This window comes from Rhipicephalus sanguineus, chromosome 3 (assembly GCF_013339695.2).
Source record: "Rhipicephalus sanguineus isolate Rsan-2018 chromosome 3, BIME_Rsan_1.4, whole genome shotgun sequence".
Lineage (NCBI taxonomy): Eukaryota > Metazoa > Arthropoda > Arachnida > Ixodida > Ixodidae > Rhipicephalus > Rhipicephalus sanguineus.
The window spans coordinates 179,513,143-179,537,738 of record NC_051178.1 but is presented as its reverse complement, the minus strand read 5'-3'; the positions used below and the strand labels follow the sequence as shown (position 1 = coordinate 179,537,738).

The window sequence follows — 24,596 nt, the reverse complement described above, 5'->3', positions numbered from 1 at the left end:
ACTTGTGGGACTGTTCCCGAGCCGAGGGCTCTTGCCCCGCATCCCACAAGAGATACGAAAATCTTTAAAGATGTCCCGCATTTCACACTTTCTTATTAATGTTTGGCAGCACCTTGAGTTCAGCTGCATCTGGCCAATCTGTTTGATAATGTGTTAGCTGCAAGCACTCCAAGCTCCTGAAAAAGACAGCCAGCTGTGTGGTTCATGGTGGCAATGAATGCTTCTAGCGCAAGTTGCACGCGCTGTCTCGCTGTTCTCCCCTACGTCGGCAGCAGGTAGTATGTATTCGAACTTCAACTATGTATTCGAACTTGTAATGGTTGCTTTATTTCCCCGTTTCAGAGATGGCGAAATATTGCCAGAGAAACCTTTTTCTCGCCAGAAGTTAAAACAGATTATTGTAGTTAATTTATCATCGTGCTGTGTCACTCTCCCCCACCCCAAGGCCAGTCATCATGTCCCGCATTTCCTCGTAGGAAGATGGTCACACTAACATATGTACAGCCAAGGACAAATGAAACAAGAACAAGAAATGAGAAAGAGGGACAGCTTCTCCAAGTGATAACTTGAGAGCACAACCTTACATAGGTGATTATACAGTTGCAAAAGGCTGTTTGAGCTACACGCTACGTATGCTAGTGAAATCATGCCGACATTAAGTGTACTGGCAAAAACAAAAATGAAAGAACATGTTTTACTTAGCCCTTACTTGTTCCTATTTAAATTGTCCATGACTGTACATAAACAATTGCAGATGCCTGAATGAGCTGATGATTCATGGTGACACAGAGAACAGCACACTATGGACTGAACACGATAAACAGTGCTGACTTTCCAACTTTCCAGCTGAATTTACTGTGGTGCTCTGCATAAAGTACATACGCAAGAAAGCAAACCTATAGAGAGATAGAATAAAAAATGAGTTACCACATCAAATCGCATAAAATTGAGTTGGAATATAGAGCTGCGTTTGTACCTCTTGCCTTGCTTGTATCGTTTGCTTGCATTATTGTTGTTTAGTGTGCTGTGCTTGGTGTCACTGTGCTAACGGGCATTTTGAGAAAGTTCGCATGTGACAGAACTAACAAACCATGCATGAAGAGGAAAAGTGGAGGGAGACAATGACATACAACACATGACAGAGAGATACATCAAGCAGAGACGTGAGCGTGGATCCTTGAGTTGGCACTCAGGATATGGAACAATGCCACTGCCTGAACGCCAGAGTGAACAGGTTTGGAACACACAAGTTAGAATACACTGTCAGACAGTTCGAAACTTTCACTACGAATGATATGATGTGTTCGTGCTATCATTTACACACAATTTATTTTGCCTCCTCGTATTGAAATGTGCAATCAGCAATTCAATTGTTCCTTCATTTTCCTGCTGTTGCAGCTGTAGAACAGCGCCACAGCTGCTCAAGTAAAGGCCACCTCAATTGATGTCAGGTAATTCAAATTACACGGAAAATTTCGTGACCCCTTTTATGCAGTGATCAAAATAATCCACATTGTAAATGCTATCTCAGTGTACTCAGTTCCTTTTGCCTGCGGAGGGAGGCGTCGGTTATGGAAAGAGTGGAAGTAAGCAGGAAGTCTACAGATTACATGTTGATGAACTTGAAGAGAACAATGCTGAAAAAGGGACGATGACAAGTGGAGACAGACACAGCACTGCCTTCTTTTTTTGTTGTCACTTTCTTCAGGTTTGGTAATGTACCAACTGGTCCAATTCAATACAGTACTGTACATACTGATGTTCTCCCAATGCGACCAAAATGAAGGCTACCCGGACCAATTAGTAGATTTCAAATCACATTTCATCTAGCTCTCCCAACATACGACAAACATTTTGAACAATGTACAGCTGCTTAATAGCGTGTAACAATATTTAATGCCACAAACAGAAAAGCACAAAACGATAGAAAAACAGAAAAAAAAAACGAGCACAAACAAACCAAGTAGTTGGCATATCATACATTTCCATTTAAGTGTCTTCTTTCATTGCAATCTTTTGTCACTTGTGCCCAGACACAAGTAGATACCTTACTACATGGACAGCACAACTGAACCATGGCAGCTGACCTGTTTGGACTATCTTAAAACGCTGCACAGGATGCCCTTTACTGAAGACAGCAAAAACGAGAGATTACAACATGTTTTTGCTCAGCAGGAGATGTGGACTTGAAGTACTTGCTTCCATGTTATTTTCTTTCTTGCATAAGAACGCTCATGCACATTTGTAGTGTCCCAGGTGGAAAGAACCAGGCTCTAAGAAAAGATGAATCGCTTTCCACAGACAAAACTGAGTGCATATCGTTGAGAGTTAGGATTCAGAGTTAGGGGGAACCTGCTCACATCATACGCCTAAGTCATCTATATGCATACCTGGCAGGGCACAAAAAGAGCTGCTGCTTTTTTTCTTTCCCGAATGCCTGTCATCTTGTCTTATTTATTGCTGCTATGTAGCATAGCTGGGCAGGGCAAACCATACTCCAAGCATTGTCTCCAAGGCCTGCTAGGCAACACCGCAGGAATCACATACTGCATTCTACCAGCGTTCATGTCCAAGTGCTCCCAGCCATCCTTACCTTTATCGTGTTCTTACTTGAAACCATTCTTGGGATTGAGTGACGGTAAAAAACTGAAGCTATGGAAATGGGGCTAAGGTATTACAACTTTTCTCTCTGCTTATTAGAAGTCGCTTACGCAATACCTAAGGATGCATGAACAGTTTCTTTCCCTCCCTTAAAACTGGAGCTCTTTGGCAGTGAAGTATATGAGACTATGAACACCAAGTGTATAAGCTATCTAACATAAAAACAGATCTCATCTTATTTCATATAGCTTCCCTACTTGAAAAACAAAAGCCCACTTAAAGTGCTAATACTGTGTGCGACGTGAAAACAACCATCCACTTTCTTTTTCTGCTGCTGCTGTTGGTTGTCCCTCCTCTTCAACGTAAGCCCCTGTTGCTGCCACACGGAATTGGCAGGTCATTCAATTCTCTCTGTGCTAGGCAGCATTCTCCTACTGTACAGAGGTTTGATGATGCGCACGAACAACCAGATACACAGAATCGTTGCGGTATTTCCTCAGAAAAGAGCGCAGACGTACTAAACGTGAACACGACAACATTCATTGGCATCCCTTTTGGCATTCCTTTATCTTGTCATTTCATGATACGTTTTTGTACCACAATTAGTTGGGCAGGATTCCCAGAATATCAATACAGTCACAACCTACGTGAAGGAACAGCATGCATATATTATCCAAGCCACGACAGCACCAGACCGTTGCTTGCTTTGGATCCATACAACCACTGCAGTTGATACAGCATGTTTTTAAACCTAATATATGGGTTTGCCAGGCCCCTCCTGCTAAAGCATAGGGGTGAGAAGAAAAAAGGCGAACGAAACTACATGCACCCTCGGAGTCGTGGAAGAGTCATTTTCAGAGTGTACTAGTGATTATCACATGTCTATGACTGATAAAACTGAAACATCCTGAAACTGAAATAGTGATAAAACAGTTTGAAAGTGGGATTCAAACTGCAGCTATGATGAACATGCAAAAATTAGTGATAGATAGTGAAGGGAAACAGAGCTCTGACATGCTTGACTAATGTGATCAACACTGCTAAACTTGCGCCGTTACCATGACTGCATGGTGTTGGCAGTGACAAATTAATTAGTTCTGAGAAATTCGGGATTTACTACATTGTTTAAGAGGTAATGGCAGCACGAACGACTGCCTAGCATAAGTCAGCTGGAACTTGAAAGATAAACCAACGCAAGCAACAGAACAGCAGTATGTTTGGTCAGCTATCGGTAATGTGAAAAGACCACCACAGCCTTTGCCTGGGCATCTGCTACAGCATACTTTGTCTGTATAACTGAGGATGACACAGTGCATCTAAAGTAGAGTGCACAAGTGCAAGCAAAGAGTAGCTGCAGACATCACTGCAAACATCCCCTGGCTACTTTCACTATCATGAAATCAGAATTTCGCATTTTCAACTACTGATATTCCCTGTGAATTCAGTCTGTCAGCAAAAGTTACCCACATTTGCATAAATGTACAGTGTGACTTGGAAAGCTTTTCATATCACTCACAGCGGTTTTAAACAGCTAAAAAGAAAAAAAAATGATACACAGATGCTTGCAATGGTCGTAAAACAGGCACCTGTAGAACAATTGATTATACAGGGTCTGTCCGTAAAGTAATGAGACTGGGTCTGGTCTCATTAATCTGGGATTGGGACAATAGTGTGGGAATGGGTCTGGGACAAAGTTCCAGACTAGACCAGACTGGGTCTGGCATCAGGGCTGATGCAGTCCTGATACAGCCCTGATGAGAGCTCGTCAGACTTCTTCCTGTTCCCAAATCTCAAGAGAAGCCTGAAAGGTCACCGTTTCGACGGTGTTCCCGCCATCCTATGGGCTGTCAAAGAGTTTCTAAGAGAGGTCATGGCAGGTGACTTTCAGGGAGCTTTTGTAGCGTGGTAATCACATTGTAATCAGTGTACTGATGCTCAAGGAAACTATTTTGAAGAATTTAAGTAATATGTACCGATCGGATCTATAAATTCCTTTTACCAGAACCAGTCCCATTACTTTACGCACAGACCCTGTATAATCAATTGTTCTCAAATAGCCCTTGAATAGGAATATAAATTGGACAATATGTTACTATGTGAATGCCATGTCAATGTTTCCTCATTTACGTGACGTTTCACACAAGGTATGTATAGGTGCTTTATCTTGCATGGAGCCTGGAAATAAAAAGTTTTTTTTTGCTTTCGTTGCCCAAAAACGCAACTTGTTCACGCAGTAGCGCCGTCCACTCAAACACCATGTTGCACCACCCTGAATCCCAGTTATTTGAAATAAACCTAAGGTTGACTTTCTTACATGCTCAGGCGTTTGGCGGTTGCACGTGCTGCTTTCTTCTGGTTCTCTTTTTTCTTTTCAGAGCACGCCTTACACCATTCCACACATAACGTGAGATGCGTCTTAGACCACAGAAGAAAAAAGAATAATGATAAAGGCGACATCGCATTGCATACTTGCATATACAACAAAAGCTGCCCTTCTGTATTTTCAGCAGCACACACCACACCTCCTTACGAATGTAATGACAGGTGTGAGGGAGGGTCTGGTTAGTTGGGTTATTGTCCACAGCTGTGGCAGTGCAAGTGACGGACTGTCACGTCCAAGTGTGGAGCACCGAAGGACACGCAAGCATCAGGAAGCCAGAAAGGGAAAACAGAGAAGAAAAGAGGTGTTTCCGGAGGGAGGGGCCGGGCTCACCTTCGTGACCGTCTCCCAAGGGACGGGACGCCGAATTTGGGTGAGCAGCGTCGTCCATTCCAGACCCCTGGTACTGGTGTGGGGACCGCAGGGGACCGTTCGATGATGGGGGCCTCCCTGGCACCCACAGGCAAGACCACCATTGGTCAGTGCTCTAACCACCGCATGCCCACACCAGACAATAGTGTCTAACACCCCCAACACCACTCCAACCTGACGTCAACACCACTGCGTGTCTAGTCTAGCGCCTCAAGGTGTGTACGGTCATTTAACGAAATGGCTAGTAATTTGTACCCTTCACCAGCATTTCTTGCTTGTAAGTTAATGAAAAATACTTTACGTCTATAGTTGATTGGCTGAATAGGCTTGTGATGACTGCTTTGCATACTAGAGTGGCTAAACTTCTGATGAAGCCCTACAAGGAGTTCTGTGTGAATACTGTCTACTAAAACTGTGCCGTACAAAAGCATCACCACCTGTAGTTGCAAGGCTACCAAATATCATTCATATGCCAGCAATAAGACCACAATCCTTCCTGGGCACTTCTGTCAATGCACTCACTCATCCTGCACTGTGAATTTGCAACACAGTTTTTGCCAACACGAAGTATGTGCAGAAACACTTCGTTTAATGCCCTACAATTTGTTCAAAGCTGGTATTAGATTGCTGCGCACACACTAAGTTACACATTGTTTGCACGTCTACCTTGCGAGAGGATGACTGAAACAGTGATAACTTCTACTCGTACGCCTAATGATATCCTGAAACTTGTTGCTGTCTCCAAGTGAGCTACATTAACTATACCACGAGAGCTCGCAGACAGATGGTGTAGACGTCCAATTGCAATGGTGTTCATTGCTCTATTTTTGTCCCTACAGACTCAATGCAATCACATTCTGCAGAAAATCTTTATTTAATGTAGACCAATTAAAAAGGGGCTATCAACAGCCTTAAAAATGCAAGTTAAGGTGCCTCATGTTGAATCAAAATGCACAGAGCACGTGCACAGGTCACATAGGAGAAGTTATAAAATTTAAAATGGCTTAGTTACCTAATGTAAATCACTTCTTTAGTTGGTAAGGCAATGTCAATGAATGAGATCTAACAGGCATGCCATCTGCTTCAGAATCATGTTGGCACAATCAATTAACTTAAACCACAATGGATTACTCATTTAGCTAGCTGCTGCCAAGCGCAGTGTGATAGCATTGAGTTTGCATTTTCCACAAGAGACAGAAAAAAAATAAGTGACAAAAAATTGAGCGATAATAAAAGCTGCAACAAAGATTGTTAGTTAGCAGGCTCATTTTTGTATCACTAGTGCTTCAGCTTCATGCAGGAAGGCCGTAAGCCATTTACACCATCACCACAACAAGTAAGTGCTCATCGGGTCAGTCATATTATAAAATGACTATGGCACCACCACCACCACGCATACAAGAGCAGGCTGTGTGAACAGTGAAAGCACTCGGCCAGCTGTGCATCGGCCTGATGATGTGCTGAACATAGCTTCTCAGCCCTACATAGCCTCAACATAAGCCGTAATGAGTGATATCCATAAAGACTTAAGATGCTGTGCTGTGTTCCACGATTTCATGTATAGCACTGAAAATGGTTGATGAAGAAATGCCTACTTGACTTTACAAATTCTAACACGTGTGCTGAACCATAACAATAAGCCAAAACTGAAATGACACAGGGGAGATTGCAAAAAAAGTGGGGCATTATACACTCACTTTTTCGTTATAAAGCACTATAAGGTACAAATGTTTTCCGGTATCTAATACTACTTAAAAAATGAAGTTTAATGAGCTTCGTTAGCTTTACTGGCTCGCTTAGCAGGTCCTGCAAGTTTTCCCGTTACAGTGCCCTGTGCAAGCCTTTTGACACTCCCATCTCAAAGCCGAGGAGTAGCTGCCAAGTGTGCGGGGATTACGCAGCTTGCCACCGGGTGCGTCATGCAAGTGAGCACATGTGTTTCACAGGAGTGTGTGTTAATAGCAGGGGGACAGAGAGAGAGAGAGACAGAGGTTGTGTCTACTGTGGCGTTTATCCATTTCCCTTGCTTTGGCCACGGCGTCCCTTGAAGCGCTAGGGTTTTTTTTTTTCGTTAGTCGGTCTGCATTCTTCGAGAGTGGCCCACACTAACCAAAGAACTGGGGTCGTGTGAGGTCATTGAATTCTTCGGCGGCCATGTCTGGGTCGTCGACTTCGGTGGGGGGCGGCGACGACGTGGGAGGAAGGGTTGGGGGAGGAGGGCAAGTGCAGTCACACGGGGGGCACACGCTCACCGGAGGAGATGCTGTCACACCTGATGCCCCCTGCAACACCCCTGAGCCGAGCCAGGTCGAAAGAAGCGCGTCACGAACGGCGGTGTGCATCGACACACCCAGCTCAGCCTTTCTCTGGGATTTTCTTTCTTTTTTTTTTTTTTTTGAGCAACTGCAGCATATTTGGCAACACTACTCTGATGTGCAGCAATGTGCAGCAGGGCAACAGATTCTTCAACTCATAAAAACCGAACAGGAACTCTCTAAAACGTGCACAATCTCGTAAAGGCTCTCTAAGATTCGCTGCAAGAAAACTGGCACAAGTTGTGCCTTAAAAGAACATTCATTTAGTTACAGGAACGTTAATTACACTTGTTGGTCAAAATAAATTAAGCACTGCCTAGAAAATATCTTCCTTTTTTTTTCTACTGCGTTCACTTAATTAAAGCTGCCATTAATTTACAGGCACTTAATTTCTATCTGCCAAAAGAGGAATTATTACGAATGACAAGCTATTGGAAATTGCAGCGAACTACACTTATTAATTGGGAACAACAACTAGATCTTTAAGGCCCTGCTCTCATTTTTTCTATGTGTAACCTGAAAAAAAAGAAAGTAAATGCAGATGTGCGATAACTACAAGTTGCACACGTTTCATATATATCCTCAACTGTTTGACATACAAACTCACCTGGACTAGAGTCATAGTCCACAGGCTTCTAATCGTGCACAGTGCAAAAAAGAAAACAAATAACAAAATGCATTTCTTGTCGTAAGTTCCTTAATGCCACACCAACACCGTGCAGTGGGTGCAACAACCCAATCAAGGATGCGGTGCTGATCTTGTGAGCTGTTGGATGCCTCAGTGGCGTGGTAGACTCAGTCATTCAATGTAAAATAAAAGTGTTCAATGCCTGCTTTTCTGCTGACTGCCCTAAAGGTGAAAATTTACCTTGGCCACATCGGTGGTCCCATCCTTCTTCGATGTTCTGGACGTAGCTGTCCTTTTTCCTAACCCTGCAGAGAATGTGCACCGTAATTATTAATGATTTTGGTAAAAATAGATTGAGCGCAAATACATGTTCACTGGCATACACCCCACTTATACAGGCAAATAAAACATGTACACACAGGATAATTATTACTGAAAGTGGGACAATTGCCTACTGAAATTTTGTGACAAGTTAAAAGTGCTAAACGACAAGACACAGAACATGCAGTACATTTTATGAGTACTGGATTTCAAATGGCCTTAATTGTTCCAATAGGATTACAAGTACAGCAAGACGAAAAAAAAGTGGTGCTACATCATGTGCATGTGCCATGAATTTTCTGACACCAGCCATCAATTCCCTTTCTTGAGATTGATAGAGCAGTTGCTCATGCAGTAATTAGATCTCTCTCACGTATGAGAGTACAGTTACCTCAATTGGCTCCTTTACTGATTGATGTTCCCTAGTATACTGTACATCCTGTGAAACTGTCGAGCATTTTCTGTGATAACGTGTTGGCGGGTAACCAACTGAGTGGCATCGCTATGTTAAGAGCTACAAGACATTAAAGGTGTGAAAGATGCGTACCTTAAGCTTGGGTTGACGCAAGTGCTTCGATCGCTGTCCCACGCGCAGTATGGGTCTTGGAGGGCCACACAATCCCTGCAAACACAACAAAATCGAGCGTGAATCAGCAATGGGCTCCCACACTGCAGTGATTTGAACCATGCACCTCTTGATTGCAATTCCACGGTGTCTCGTCATACTGACTCATTAGGCCACAAACACACACAAACACACGCAGGTTCAACTATGCAAGGTGTACACATGCACCTTGCACAAGCAGCACCAGAGTCTAAATGCCAAGAAACAAAATGAAAAGGCTGGGGTGGTGGTAGACTTACGCGCAAGTGGCTGCATAGCGCTGGCAGCCGAACAGTGGCACAGCCTGTATCTCCGAGTGGGTGACAACAACCAGGCGCCCTTGTGGCCGGTGCACCAGCAGGTTAGTGACAGGTGCCCCCTGGAACACCCCGACGTCCTCCACCAGCACTGGGTGGCCTCCCGCTGACTGCTGCTGCCGTGGTACGTTCACTGCCTTCAGCACACGCCCAGTGTCTGCATGGAAGTGACAAACATCTCCCTAGTTCTCTCTGCTGTACAAACTCAAACAGTGATACTCATTTCTTAAAGCCATGTACTTTTGTACCCATTCACCAAGCACTCGGGGCTGTCCTTGCTGCACTCAATGCCAGTTTTGTCTGCCTGATACATACACCTTAGAACTTCCTGCACCTGAGGACTTAAAAAGCCTTGCATGAGGCTATCACCTTCTTTAGCAAGGGAAAAAAAAAAGTGATGTACAATTGGGTTAGTTGGTAGTATTTCATCATTGAAAAAGTAGAGTGTTGGGATGACTGCAGCACATTATTTCCCATCCAAGGTTTCCAATTCCAACTAGATTTCACCCATAGAAGGCAAAAGATCTTTTTTGCTCTTAGGTGCAAGGTGTACCCTACTTGGAATGTGATCCCTGTATGCAAAGCATGAGTGCATTGTACAGCCTCCCCTTACAGCGTGTGGCCTTTTCCAAGCATTTTCTAGTTCACTGGACATGTTTTTGTGAACATGCACCCACAGTCAAATAGCATGCTACAAAACACACCTGTTCCGATGAAGAGGACGTCGTACTTCTTGCCGCTCACAGTTTCCACTTGGGGGTCCACAGCAATGTAAGTGAATCGGTACCTGCATAATGACACTCGTATTGTGAGAACAAGCTCTACGACGACATGCACTGAGAAAAAGAACACCAGAAAAATACGTGTGTATAGAAGTGGGTGGCATTATTCACGCCGTCCAATTGCAACTAACGCATGAAACAATCACTGAAATAAGAAGACTTGTGCAAGGACTATATTTTATGTAGTTTCAAGTACATCCATGAGTACAGTCTCATAACACCATGCACAGAAGAGATGGCATGAAAGATCCAGACCCAGCACGCAATATTAGGCGACGTTAAATGCTTTCACAAGCCACAAGGTTCTCTACCTATTACCTGTAAACTTTCTTGCAGACCGGTAATGCCTGCTGAAAATGGGTAGCACATCAAGCTGACTTATTGAAGGTTCTTTGCTGTACTGTATAGATGGCATTACTGTTTTTATGACTTGCAAGCGACACCCCCCCCCCCGCAAAAAAAGAAATGTATGTACATGTTAGTGCTTACAGGTGCACAGAGAAAATGGATGTTTTACAAAAAAATCCTGCGTAATGATGTACGATTACAGCTACCAGCTGCAAGAGTGTGCAAAGTTCTATAGATTCAACACGACGGACTTACTGGAAGCCTGTGTGCACCAAGATGGGTCGACCAAAGTGTGACGGAACTGCCTGGTCCATGAGCGGATGCTCCGTGATAAAGTTGAGTGTCACATCTGGTAGTGTCCTGGAGTCATTGACACACTGGAACATAGATGTGCAACCAAGAGAGTGAATTCGTGGCAGTTCTCAAGAAACGGCACATAATTACTGCAGAGCAAGGAAACGACAAGAATTGATTAAAGACGTGGAAAAGTATGGACAAAGTGTTAAATCTTGTCTATTTTTGTCTTTAATCCATCACTGCTTCTTCTTGCTACAGTAAATGAGCATTGCTAAGTCAGAAGTTGCGAGTAATAATGGCAGGAAGGGTGTCTTTACCCACGTAAGAAGGTTATGTTGAAATTTAGTTGCATATAATTTCAAGCTACGTTATGCTATGATACTATGGTGATTTCTAGTTTTGTAAGAAGCAAGTAACGTTGATTACCTAACACAGGTCTGTAGTTTTGCATAAAAAAATTAAAATGACTCTTCCTCAAATCTGGAGCACATTTGCTGTATGATCACAGTGTGTAAGTGATTTCATACTAGCTCATTAACCGTCAATCTATGTTTCTAAAAGAAGACTCACCTGGCCTGGCCTGGGCTCCGGAACTTTAGAGTTGACAATGGGGAGCCAGTTTGAGTTGATGTCATCCTGTCCCTTGAAACTGCCTTCAAATACCCGCTGAATGTCCTCCACACGGAATGCGCATACCGCAGATCCACTGATGCTGTTACTGTTGTGAGGAAGAGAACAATGCCACATGTTTGGTACGACACGTCAGGCAGCAATACAAAAAACGCCAGGCCTGCGCGGAAAGCGCAGCACAGTCACAGCGAAAGCTGGAATAGCGGCATTTCTAGAGCCCGTTATAAACTCTCCTGTGGCTACTAATACAGGTACGTTAGCAACGTACCCACTACGCCACAAAGCGTAATTTTTGGGAAGTTGGGAAGCACCCAGCACGACATTATTCGTTGTTCTGCGGAGAAGCGAGGTACCATATGTAAGCGATTATGTGCAGTTTGTTGATGCGGCGGTTGATGACGATGAATAATTATGGTTGCGCCCTTTGTAATGGGTTGGAAGCTTTAAACGACCCACTAGTTAAGTAATGCATATTGTGTGACGCCCGGTCGTTATTTAACTGTCCCACCACGCTTTATAACATACGTTAACCGGAGAAACGTAGAGCGAGAGAGAGAGAGAATTGACTTTATTGAGACCCTGAGGAAATGGATCATGGGAGCCTTATGCGCTTCCTTGGCAACCAACAGAAGTGCACTTGCGAGGAACCCACTACGCTATAAATCATTGTAATTTTTGAGAAGTAGGGCAGTAGGCACTGTGCCATTTTTCGTCATTTTACAGACAGCCGTGGTACCTGCTAAACGCATGTAAGGCATTATGCGCACTTTGTTGATGCTGTGCATGATGACGATAAAGAATTATGGCAGAGCTCTTTGTAATGGGTTGGAAGCATTCAACAACCTACTCGTTGCGCAGTTCGCATTGTGTGACGCCTGGTTACAGAATTCGCGTTGTGCGACGCTTGGTGCTTATTCTACTCTTTTACCACGCCATATTGCATATGCTAATGTGGTTCGTTCCCGACATGAAGCCTGTGTAGGACCTTTTGCAAAGCAGTTTCAAGCACCGGCATGGCTCAGAGGTTCAATACTGGGCTCCCACGCAGAGGGCCCAGGTTCGAATCTCGTTCCATCCTGGAATTTTTTTCTTATTTAGTTTTTTTTCTTATTTCGAGCGATACTGGTTACGGACACCGGCGGCGGCAGCGGCGGCGGACAACTACAGCACCAAAAACGGCCGGTGAAATGATCTCAGAACAGCTTTCGCTGTAAAATAGATGGCCCTAAGTAAACCAAACTGCTATGGTCCAATGCTGCTCGAATATGGAGGTCCTATATATTGGGAGGCTGAAAGGTCACTTCTGATCTCATGAGGTTATTTAATGCACACAACTAGTATCAATCCGCCAACTATCAATCAATCAACTATCAATCAATCTACCTGCACTATTTGCCTGTTTGCACAATTTTGTGCCATTTCATTACAGCCAAAGTGATTCACAGCAATTCAGCTGCAACAGGCACTCAACCATGCCTCCGAAATACCCATGATTAAATAACTGTAGAGAAAGCACTATGGCATCCAAAGTGCTCATTCTGAGTACAGAATATATTTTTGGGGGGTGTATCAGTTTGGCAGTTTGTGAACGTGACAATTTATACAGAAGGGCTGTGCATAGGCAATTCTGTGCATAGGAAGGTGAACATACTGTGGCGTGGTGAATACACTGTAGATGAGCTTGGCTTCCTTGCCATTGTAGATGCCATCCACAATTGGGCTGGTCGATTCTGCAAAACATTTTTCAACACGGTCACGTGTATATCACGTGTGTCCCTACATAATGTAGTTAACGTACACGTTGACGCATCTGATGGGAAACAACCAAAGCACAGCTTGCAACACTGTGCCATGGTGCAGTGTAAATATGTCATGTATTAGCATTCCGAATGAATTTCCAGTGTTCAGACAAACAGCAGATGTCCTGAAGTGTGCATTTGCACTTGCTACTATCTACATGACATCTTAAAACGTAACATTGAGAAAGCTGCACAAATGTTAAAAAAAGAATGAGTCACATGGCACTGACAGTGGTACAGTACAAAAGAAATGGAACATAGCCGCACTTGTATTATATATATATATATATATATATATATATATATATATAAAGCCAATCAAATCATACAAGTTCGCAACAACTTGTAGGTTTGGGCGAGTCGGTTCATGATGCGAAAACCAGAAGCAGCACGAAAGAACGACGACAAAAATAGGAACATACACACATGGTCCGCAATCGTTGATTTTTTGTGGCGTTTTTTGTGTGACAAGGCGTTTTTGGTGGTATAGCTATAAGTGGTGATTTTTCAATAAACATTCAGTTGGCAGTACAGCGCTAGTCCTGTTGTGTATGTTCCTATTTTTGTCGTCGTTTTTTTCGCACTGCTTCTAGTTTTCGCATACAAGTTCATTTTAGAAAACTAGGAGCAAGCATTTCTGCCTTTAGTGGTTCTACTGAAACTCGGAATATGTTGCTCGGATGCAGACATTCCCAGTCTAATGCACTTAAATGTGAGACACAAACTACAAACGAAGCCTATTAGAAAACAAGACACCGTTCGCACGTGAAGACAAGAGTGAACAGAGGGACTGCTTACGTATTTCGTTGAAATAGAACGGAATGTCTCCACCAACGGAGCAGTTAAGTCGGGCCTTGAGGAAGGAGGTCCAGCGCTGCTGGAATTTATGAGGCCCACCCTTGTCCCGAGTGCATACCCTTGCTACACGGGAGTAAACAGTCTGCATAACAAAGAGAGCAACCAAACCAACATGGTCTTACAAGTGCAAAAGCAAAATGTAAGTAATCTAAAACATGAAATCAAGAACTCTAGTAGAAAAAACCAACACTCCGGGGAAGTTTAAAACACCCATGTCTCAGTATAGATCTCTTTTCGAATTTCGTGCCAACCAATGCTGGACACTGTCACTAGGTTAAAAAAATCAGCGATTTGATGCCCAGTGCAGAATTGCACCACTCCTCAAGACCATTTCAAGGCACTACCAGCCTCGCGCAAGCATTGATAATATGCATCGCGAAAGAAACTGTACGTGTTTACTAATGTCAACACTACTAGCCTTTGACATGGAGTCCACATGGTCCTTAAAAACAAGCAAGGTGTTAGGAGGCGCATGATTCAAACAGGTTCTGATGCTGCTGGCAGTTTGAACAACATCTAATCAACACGATCGAACTCGCACGTGTGCTGTAATATAAGGAAATTTGTGCTTTCTTTCTATGCAGCCTGCTCTTATCGATGCATTAAAATCCTGCCACATTACATACCCGCAAGCACGCGATGTTGAATATTCGAACGACGCTTACCTTGCCGCAGTTGATATATTCCACGGCTGACTCGCGGAAGAAGAAATACACATAGTCTTCGTAGTGGATGGAGCTCACAAAGTTGGGGGCTGTGAAAGAAAAATCGGTTAGAGTGATGTAAAGTTCATGAAACACAAGTTAAGCTATGCTAGAAATGAAGGCATTGTTACATCTTGTACATCTTTTCCCACGTATCTGGAAACTCCCCATTCTTTTGTGTCTTACAGCATTGCTCCTCAGCTCTAGTTGTTCTTTCAAGCTCTTTTCTATTTTTTTTTCTTGGTGCTTACATCGACATCTATTCTGCATGGACAGGACCCTGTTAACGCCTTTCTACGATCTCATGTTTTTGTAACCTTGCAATTTCAATGCTCGTTGTGCATGCACTCTGACTGTGCCAAACATGTTCACAGCTAAAGGCTAAGTATTCTCCACAGCTGTTTTTTTTTTTCGATGTTAAACCAAGAGGGTTTTTCACTTGAATGCATTCATGGTGCATCTGCTAGTGCTATTGCTGCACTTAAAAAATGTTAGCAAAAAAAATTACTTTCCTTCTTTGTCATTGTTCCATTTGCCTGACCTGCAGTGTCATTCGCTTAGTATGCCACTTTCTGTATGTTTACATAACACCGAAATCATACATTAAAGCTGCGTCATTTCATGCACATTCAAGAACATTGATGAACATCCCAATGAAGGCAAATGTATGCATGTATGCGTAAATTTATGTTATGTATGTACGTGAATGAATGAACAAATGTGCCTGACAAATACGGCACATCTGTTTTGCAGGCTTAACACCAGGTCAAATAAAGCTGAAAAGCAAAAACTGCACATTAAATTAGCGCAGCTCTCCTTAGCTCTGTTTCTGGTTACCTACATTTATAACCTCAATAACAAAGCACAACTAACTAAGCTTTAAGAAAAATAGGGCTTGCAATGAAATTACCACGACACTATGGACTCACCATTCAGGTGCTTTAGGTCAAAAGGTTCTGTCCTGAGTGGCTTTCTGTAGATGAGTGGGTCTGCCCCTGAAAGCTGGCCAACAGTGGCCACGTACAGGTCACCATCTTCAAGTAGGGAAAGAAAATATGCATATTACATGAAAGGTCGGAATCTTAAACAATGTTTTCATGCAGATATGATGGCATTTCGCTTCGCATGTAACAGTGCAATAAAAATGCAATGTTGGTGCACATTTATCACCACAGGATGATGTGTAAGAATGTGCAACATGTTGCGAATGCAGGTATATAGTCATGCTTTCATGTCACGGCATAGCTCATGTTCGGGCACCACCACACAGATGCATACCACATTCAATGGAATTAATGGACACCGAATTGATATCTACATACCAGTTGTTCACTTCAACACTTAGAATGCAATTTTGTACTAAATACACGGTATTCATGCACATAAATTCATCATGCTGTACTGAAGGGCCACGACAGCAGTATTTACCTGTCCTCCTTGATAAGGGACCTGAATGTCCCAGGCAGCATGTTTATAAATAGGACAGAACAAAGATCCACTCAGCTCAGACACTTTCCAGACACAATTAGTACAGTGACATGTGCAAGAGCACCACCAGGCCAGCACAGAGCTATGCCAGCAAAATCATTGCTGTGGAAATTTACGAAGAAATTTGCATCTATTGTTTGAGCAGCAGCAGCAGTAGTAGCAATGAAGGAAGAAAGTCTTCATATCTCTAATGTTTTAGCTCTTTGTCTTATGGTTGATTGTAGAAATTTAACTGCTGATTAATGAAACTAGACATAATAAATAAAACCAGCACAGAATTGTGAATGCCACCAAGCAGCACTGGAGCTAGATGAATCCAATACTAGCTATGCCAGAAGATGAGAGGTAACAAATGATTGAAAGCATAAGAAATAGCTAAGTCGGTGTGTAGTCATACAGCCCATTTAAGAAATGTGTACATTTACACTGTCAATGCTGCTTCAAGTTGCTCCAGGAATTGAAAAAAAAAAGAGAAAATGTTAACATTCATCTTCCTGAATTCAATGATTTACCTTTTCGTTATTCCTCTCGCACCTCCTTTACTTTTTCACAGAAAAGGCTTATTTAAGCAAACCTAAAGGTGCCGCGATTGCCTGGCACTTCTTTGACATCACGATTAATCAGTTGACTAGCTGGACATCACGAGCACTTTGCGACTCTTCTTTCAATTTTGGCATGTGCTGGCCACAACCTGTGGCTAGCTGGCATTTCAACCGAGTCAGAAATGCAGCTCATTCACACTGCCACCTCTGTACAACAGACCTAGCAGCACAGTTTGGGCATACAAAAGAGCAAGAATCGAGCCACCAGATTAAATGTAGACGAAGCCCGCAATGGTCACGGTCGCTGCAGGCCGTGAAAGATGGACAGAGGGTGCAGCGGCACAGCAGAAGACAGCCAAGGGGGCTCGCTCGGCAAGCAGCTGACCATGACCTTCCCTTATAGAGGCCTGTCGTTTGTTCAGACTACAAAACAAAAGGAGGGGGCTGCAGTGGGAAGTCAACCCTGAAACCATTGTTTCCTTGGGGGCATGAACCTCAAGCAGCGCCTTCCATTTCCAATGCAGCTTACATACATCTAGATGAACTTTGGATTACAGGTGCAAAAGAAGCGGGAAGGAAAAATCCAATGTAGAAAGAAAGAAAGTGGTACTGAAACTGTGAGGAATTACAGCAGCTTATTTGTGAAGTTAGTTGATGTGTATTCTATAGGGGTGTGCGAATATTCGAAATTTCGAATATTTTTCGAATAGTGTTTGCTATTCGATTCGATTCGCACTGAAATTTTACTATTCGAACTATTCGAACTTCCCAAAGACAAATGCAGTCAACGTCCGATTGAAAGTGACCCCTTCAGATTTTCAATATGCTTCACCTCATTACACTCTCGTATTGCGGCAAAGCTGCCTTTCAAGCTCCGTTACGGTCGAACTTGGCCAAGAGACAAAGTCCGGTTGGAAGTGGTCCCTAGATTTTCATATGCTTCACCTCATCACACCCTCGTATTGCGCCAAAGCTGCCTTTCAAGCTCCGCTACGGTCGCAAATGTATTAACTCAAGAAAACGCTGGTTCCAATATGGAGATGAAAGATGTGGCAGACTTGGGGGCTCAATTATGCTGTTTTGGACCTGAAATTTGGGCAGGAAGTCCGAAAAATCTGACGCCGAAGCTTTTTAGCATCCAAAATTTCAGATCTTCTTATATATTGACGTCTACGAGGCAGATTTGTAACTCCGGACTTGAAGGGAGCACACCCTTGTCTGCCACATCAGTTGGCCTTTCACAGCAGTTGAAAGAGGAGGAGAGGCTGAGGAAATGGCATCCCTGCCTATCACGTGTAAAGTGTTGTAGGCAACACTTTGGTTGCACCAAATCATGTACATAAATACAATTCGGCCTCTACATTGCCTCACTCTTGATAAGAAAGACAACTATGAAATATGACCCCACCAGCGCTTCATCAACTTAGCGAAAAGAAACACTTTCATGTTGCTATCTCACAAGAACATACTTAGGGATTCTCTGCAACTTTTTCTGTGATTTCACTTCGAAGTATTCGAAAAATATTTGAGAAATATTCGAAAATTATTCGAAAATATTCGATTTGATTCGCACTCAATCTTTATTATTCGAATTCGCTTCGCACCCAAAATTTTGCTATTCGCACAGCTCTAGTATTCTAGCAACGAAGATGTACAGCTCAAGATGCTTGAAGGCAAAAATGTGCATAAAAGAGCCACTCGGCAGAATGCAAATTTCATTTGATGGATGATTTGCATGCGAAACACGGGGTAAAATAATTAGTCTCGTTTTGTCTATATTTGTGTTTGCTGAAAAACGCTGCTGTAAATAAGGTTGTCGAGAACTACTGCTCTGCGCACCATATTCACTGCAGTAGGCACTAAAGCTGTCTGTACAGTGCGTACAAATCAGTATTGCTGCGCACAACCCTAGTAATCTTCGAGGGCAAATAGCTGCTTGGAGCGAACTTCGCAATAATCCATCACATAGGGCTGACAACCACCTGAAGGATGGGGCGGTAATTACGTCGGCAGACAGGAACAATCACTTTTCTCCACATCAGTCGGAAGTAAGGCAGGCAATCCTCACCGGCAAAAATGGCTGTGCTGTTGTTCTTGGGATCAAAGGGGCAGAGGCCCTCTCCCGGCACCTGTTCCTTCACTGTGTACTCCCCGTCCTATAAAGATAGGCAAGGGGTGGCTGCAATCAATCACTCTTCTTATGGTCAGTCAATGCACAAATGCTATGCCCATGCACCAGCTGCATAAGCATTTGTTTTTCCCACAGATTGGTATTATATAGAAGGCAAGCGCCATTAACAATATCGGTACAGGAACTAAACAGCAGCCACATTCTGCCACCAACACAATAATTGTGTGCAGTGGATTCGAAGCTAGAGCTTCAATTGGGTGACTAAAAGCAACAGGCACGTACGATAGAAACATCTGCTATACCTGTGCGCAGGGTGGCTCTCTGACAGTCTATAACAGTCTATTCACCACCAGTCAGTCTATGCCTTCACCAATGCTTTGCTTCGGCACACCAGGCAATAGTGCTACTTTCACGGATGACATGTACGTTGTGGGGGTGCTATCACCCCCTGTAAAGCCGTTTTTGCCTCATGGCGCGTGCGCCTCCGGTGGATTATTCGTAAATAGCTTAAACGCCGTCGAGCCAGAAGTGGCGCTGCGCTCGCACGGTGGCGCCAGCAGCGCCGCATGGCAGGAGCGAGGTTATGCGGGCGCTTGAGACAAAAGTGCTTTTTGGTATTTTGTGGCTTGGCGTGGTCGGCGACGGGTGACCATCGGGGAAGTGCGCGAGTGTGACACCGCGGCTCGGTCCCGAGGCCTCCCGGAGTGAGGCGAACGTTGACGCCGCATACGCGGTACACTGTACGTGTTATGTTGTGTGTGCGTTTTAGGTTGTTTGTGTGTTGTATTGCCATTATATTGGATTATTTGTCATGTTACCAGTCATTACTTAGATTCGGCTGGCGAGCTCGCCGTTGTAAAATGTGTCAGCGGCACTCGAGTTCACACGGCCGCTGTGTTTACAACGTGCGTGCTTGGCGCCCAAACATAGACGATGGGCTAAGGTCCGGGAAGCGCTGGCTGCCTGCCGCTCGAATTCGCTGACATCATCTCGGCCCCCGCACAAGAAACACTACACTACGTAAACGCGATCTTCGAGCCTTGAGCACCTTCACTTGAGCCTTGAGCACCTTCGCCCGGCGCTGTTGCCATGAGGCTTGGATCGACGAACATTCAAAAAGAACAAAAGTGAGATTGCGAGCCGGGAACGCGTAGCAACGCATCGCCGGAGAAGAGAGAGAACCCAGACACGAGCGGCGCGTCGGACGCAGCTGAACGAGCTCCAGCACCAAATCCCGTTTTCTTCTTTCACATATGTAACCCTACCGATTTGCTTGTAACTTCAGTTGAATACAGTCAGTTTTCTTCTTTAAATCAAACGCCTTAAATCCATCATTTGGTCACCGCTGACAAATGTTGATAAATGTACATTGTGTTCGTTTACTCGAAGGCGTGACTGTGTTCTGAGAGCGAGTATTTCGAGAGCCCAGAGTATTTCGAGAGCCCACAACGTTTGAAGGAGTAGTCCAACTGTGTACGTTTATCTTTTTACTAGGTGAAGTGTGTTGCCTTCTGAACCTCCTGTTTTGCACTTAACATGTGCCTGATGCTGACTCGAACAGCTGTGAGTGGACAGTCATAGCAAAGGAACTGTGAGGAAAACGAAGTTTTCAGGAGAACGGGATCTGAGCAAAACTACGTACAGAATTGTTATAAATTTACCAGGTCAAATTTACGAATGTTTACACAACATCTGCAAAGAGCATCATGCAAGTGTGGCAACAAAGCCAACACGCTTCTGCTTCAAGGACAATTACACAATTTAACAAGACACCTTATTGCTCACCGGAGATATCACATAGTCCCTGCAGCGTGGCTTGTACGCATTGGTGCCGCAGACAAAAATGACTGTTTCGGATTTTCTCGCCAGCACCCTAATGTAGTTCTGGCATGCCTCCTGGAAAAAGAGAAAAGTTACAAATTGAGAGCCATTTTGCAAACATTTTTGGTTGGAGGTCAAGCAGTAGCAATGAGCAATTGTGGTCTTATCACTTACCTCGCTTTTTCCTTTTAGCTTGCACATGTCGATATCCTTACTCTCGGAGAACCACTCCAGCTTCTGCAAGATGAAGCAAGTCTTTCAGTTTACCTCAAGGCTTATCAATTTATAGCTCTAGGGTCAAAACTCAACTGCAATACTTTAGACACTTTATTACAAAGATGATCCTGGTTTTCTTTTTGTTTTTTTTTTTTTTGTGTGGACCTCTTTCTCTTTTTGGGAACTATTGTCAGGTTCATTCTGGAACTAGCCCGATGAGCCCAGCTTCACGTAATACTCGAGTTGTTCTTTTAGCTGATTTTTACCCAGGTGTATCACTCTGCTAATAGCTTTTCAAAGATGGTTCTCTGATATGATGATTTACCGTCTGACGCTAGTAATTAGACTAAAGTTTCGCTGCTAGAACCACAAAAATTTTGAATCTTTTCAACAATGCTTGCTAAAATCATATGAGCGTAGTTGTTATAAGCCTTTCAAAATTTACAAGAATGTGCAACTTCACCTTTTGTAACTCCAGCGATGAAAGGCTGATGTTGTAGACAACATTCCTGGAAATGAAAAGTTACAGTCACGCAGATATAGGAGATAGTCGTGCAAAGCAGTTTGCGGGAAGTCTTGACATAACGCAGTCCTTCATGTATGCAAGCAAAGAAATTGTAATCGTGAGTTAATAGAAATATGTCTACAGGTTTTCTAAATTTTTATCAATATAGTTATATTCTGTATATGAGTACAAAAAAAAGGAGCAGGAATAGACAGGAATGCAAATGTCAAAACATCAAGCAATGAAAGAAAGAGCATAATCTGATTCAATTACTCTGAATTTAAATGCACATGCATGAAACGCTATCAGTAGTGGAACAAGCCATCAAGTTTTGTTGAATGCGCATTTTACATAACGACTTGGGTAGCATTTACAAAAGCACTGAGCTCTGTTTTGTCAAAAAAGAAAAAAGAAAACAAACAATGTGCTACATCTAGATGACGATAATTAAAAACAGAGCTCACCTAGCCCCCACAAGAAGGTTGTGGCCGTCCTGTTCTAGAAGACGAAAGTGGTCGCTGTGTGTCTGGTTGCCACGAAATTTCCCAATCAGATCTGGAGCTGCGCAAGACCAAAAAACAAGAAAGAACAAACGTTTTAATGACATGAGAGTGACACATGGAACAGCATGTAATGCACGCAAGCACGATTGAAACAATATGCACAATATGAATGTGGTCGCTTTCATTGCTGAGGCAGGTTCTCATTGCAGCATGTGTACCCTGTCTTCATATTTAGTGATTATTCCGTGCACTTATATGTAATGCAAACACATCCACACCACAAAGCCAGAAGGTTTAATTAGCGCAGTGTTTAGGCATACGCATTCCTGTTCACAACTTAAGAAACGAGAGATCTAAATCCGAAAAGGTTCCGTGGATCACATTTTATGCTTGCTCAAGCAGAGGTCAATTGTCTCTTCGAAACAACTGGCAACCATGCAGCTGTAGCGCAGCACGTGCGGTCGGTTGCAGCTGCATGCCTAATTAAACAAGTGCGCGCCTTCGTTAAGGACACGCCATCGTCTGCACTCCATGGCAGACCCGTGCCAACACATGCATATCTGCATCTGCTAAGACTGCACCGCGATTCTCTCCCAAAGCACAAGGTCCACAGCGGACCAATGCCCTCGTCCCTTACAGCCACCTCGTTTTCTCCTGGTCGAGTACGTCACGAACAATGTGCGCAACGAGCGAGAAACCGGTGCGCGCGGCCGTTCAGTGGAACGACATCATATGCGCCGGCGGCACATCAATTGTATGTGTAGATATACGTCGCGTAACGAGGCACGTATACTCGCTGCCAAGGCACCACGGCGATCACTCGACCTCATCAGTGACGAGGCTTGCTGGGGTCGTACACAGCGAGGGGGAGGGCCGTGGCGAAGCCAAAGTGCAGTCATCTCGAGCACCGCTCAATGAATGAAGAAAAAACTAAAAAAAAACGAGAGGACCTGCGTCGCCCCAAAACGACACCTTGCGCCATATCGGCGCGGCACGCGCCATGTCTTGAGCACCGTTTTCGTAATGCGCGCCGACTCCTAGCAGCCAGACTAGACGGAGTCGCACCGTTGCCCGGCTAGATAGATGCTTTACCACAAGGCAGATGGACTTCAGGATATCTTGCTCTTGGGCGAGTTGGTGTTTACTAAAACATATTGCAGTTCTTTATGTCCTCTCCAAACTTCGTGCGCGCCTGTACGTCTCCGTGACCAGTTACGGACTACCGCCTTGCGCGACGCCTAAGGACCACGCCACAAGAGGCAGCCAACGAAATTGAAAACAAAAAGATGACAAATAACACCCAGACGCCGCGTTTGCGAGAGTTGTCTGAAAGGCTCCATGCTCCGAGGCGAAACCGCCCGAATGAGAAATGAAATGAAACCTCGAGCCCCTGGCGCCGGATCGTCGCCCCCGTATAAAGTTTGCGTTTTTGTGAAGCTCATAATGCTACGCTGATCATGCAGCGAGGCTTCTGCTGCCGTGCCATTCATGGCGGTTCCGCGGTGTGTAAACAGCTTTCGCAATCCGCGTTTGCCCAACTATGCGACGACGTAGCTAGAGCTCTCTCCAAACGAACGAGACTGCTTGGAGTGGGGTCACTGCACCGGTCGCGACGTCGCTAGCCGTTTCAGTGTTTCTTTAAGCGAGTTATTGTTTCTACAGGCGAAGTACCATCCTAACGCACTTAACTCGAATGCGCGAGCGCACGCTCCTGGTCTGGCTCAGTTGAATGCGCAATAAGTGTCTGGCCGCTTAGTGAAAGACGGTTAAAGCGTTTCGTCATGTAACAGCCGCCCAAACGACACATATTTGCGGATGTCCTGGGTACTCGCGGTAATTAAGCAGCAGATATAGCCCGCGAGCATACCCAGAACAATCTACTCGTCCGGGGCCGAGAAATTCAGTAACGAAATTTCCGATACCGAGAATTTCGTTCCATGAAACGAACTCTTTCTCTCGGCGTCATCCCATGAAATAGGTTGCCATGCTGTGTTCATCAAATGGTGAATGGACATTTCACATAAATGAAGTCCCAGAGGATGTTAATTTCTTTCTGGGAAAAACGTTCTGCAATTATGCTCCTGCATTATATTTTCAACATCTGCGGATAAACAACTAAACTACGAGTATACCACCGCATAAAACCACAGGGGGGATCAATTTTTATTTCGTGCGCGATGCACTACGCTGCCGGTTGTCGTCGCTGACCACGTCGCCGCCGACGCTAGACCCTGAGCTGCGTCAGGAAATGGACGGTGAAGGAGTTGTCTTTGATGTAGCCGTACTCCGGGTTGGCCAAGTCCTCCAGCGTGATGAATTGCGAGAAACCGAACCCTTCGTTGTCCTCGCCCGGCCGGGGCTTGCGGAAGCAGTGGCCCCACTCCTCGCCCTCGGACTCGGGACGGATGTCTCCCTGGATGTTGTATGAGCCTTC

The 24,596-nt window shown here is 44.2% G+C and overlaps 1 protein-coding gene across 5 annotated transcripts in view; it reads right to left on the bottom strand.

The window, feature by feature from the left end:
• The window catches only part of LOC119387756 (semaphorin-1A), a 177,109-nt gene that overhangs the window by 4,503 nt on the left and 148,010 nt on the right, over positions 1-24,596 (bottom strand). For 2 of the 5 annotated variants that reach the window (XM_037655265.2, XM_037655264.2), the window contains 18 exons: positions 22,124-22,220; positions 21,618-21,663; positions 21,113-21,175; positions 20,903-21,013; positions 19,055-19,142; positions 16,385-16,405; positions 15,886-15,990; positions 14,918-15,006; positions 14,193-14,334; positions 13,247-13,325; positions 11,536-11,683; positions 10,924-11,045; positions 10,243-10,325; positions 9,482-9,695; positions 9,165-9,239; positions 8,537-8,601; positions 7,464-7,646; positions 5,315-5,431 (listed from right to left, as the gene is read on the bottom strand). In XM_037655265.2, coding sequence (XP_037511193.1) covers positions 5,315-5,431; positions 7,464-7,646; positions 8,537-8,601; positions 9,165-9,239; positions 9,482-9,695; positions 10,243-10,325; positions 10,924-11,045; positions 11,536-11,683; positions 13,247-13,325; positions 14,193-14,334; positions 14,918-15,006; positions 15,886-15,990; positions 16,385-16,405; positions 19,055-19,142; positions 20,903-21,013; positions 21,113-21,175; positions 21,618-21,663; positions 22,124-22,220 — 1,848 coding nt within the window. The remainder of the gene's footprint in view (positions 1-5,314; positions 5,432-7,463; positions 7,647-8,536; positions 8,602-9,164; positions 9,240-9,481; positions 9,696-10,242; positions 10,326-10,923; positions 11,046-11,535; positions 11,684-13,246; positions 13,326-14,192; positions 14,335-14,917; positions 15,007-15,885; positions 15,991-16,384; positions 16,406-19,054; positions 19,143-20,902; positions 21,014-21,112; positions 21,176-21,617; positions 21,664-22,123; positions 22,221-24,596) is intronic. The other 3 variants (XM_049413678.1, XM_037655266.2, XM_049413680.1) reach the window with 3 other exon arrangements.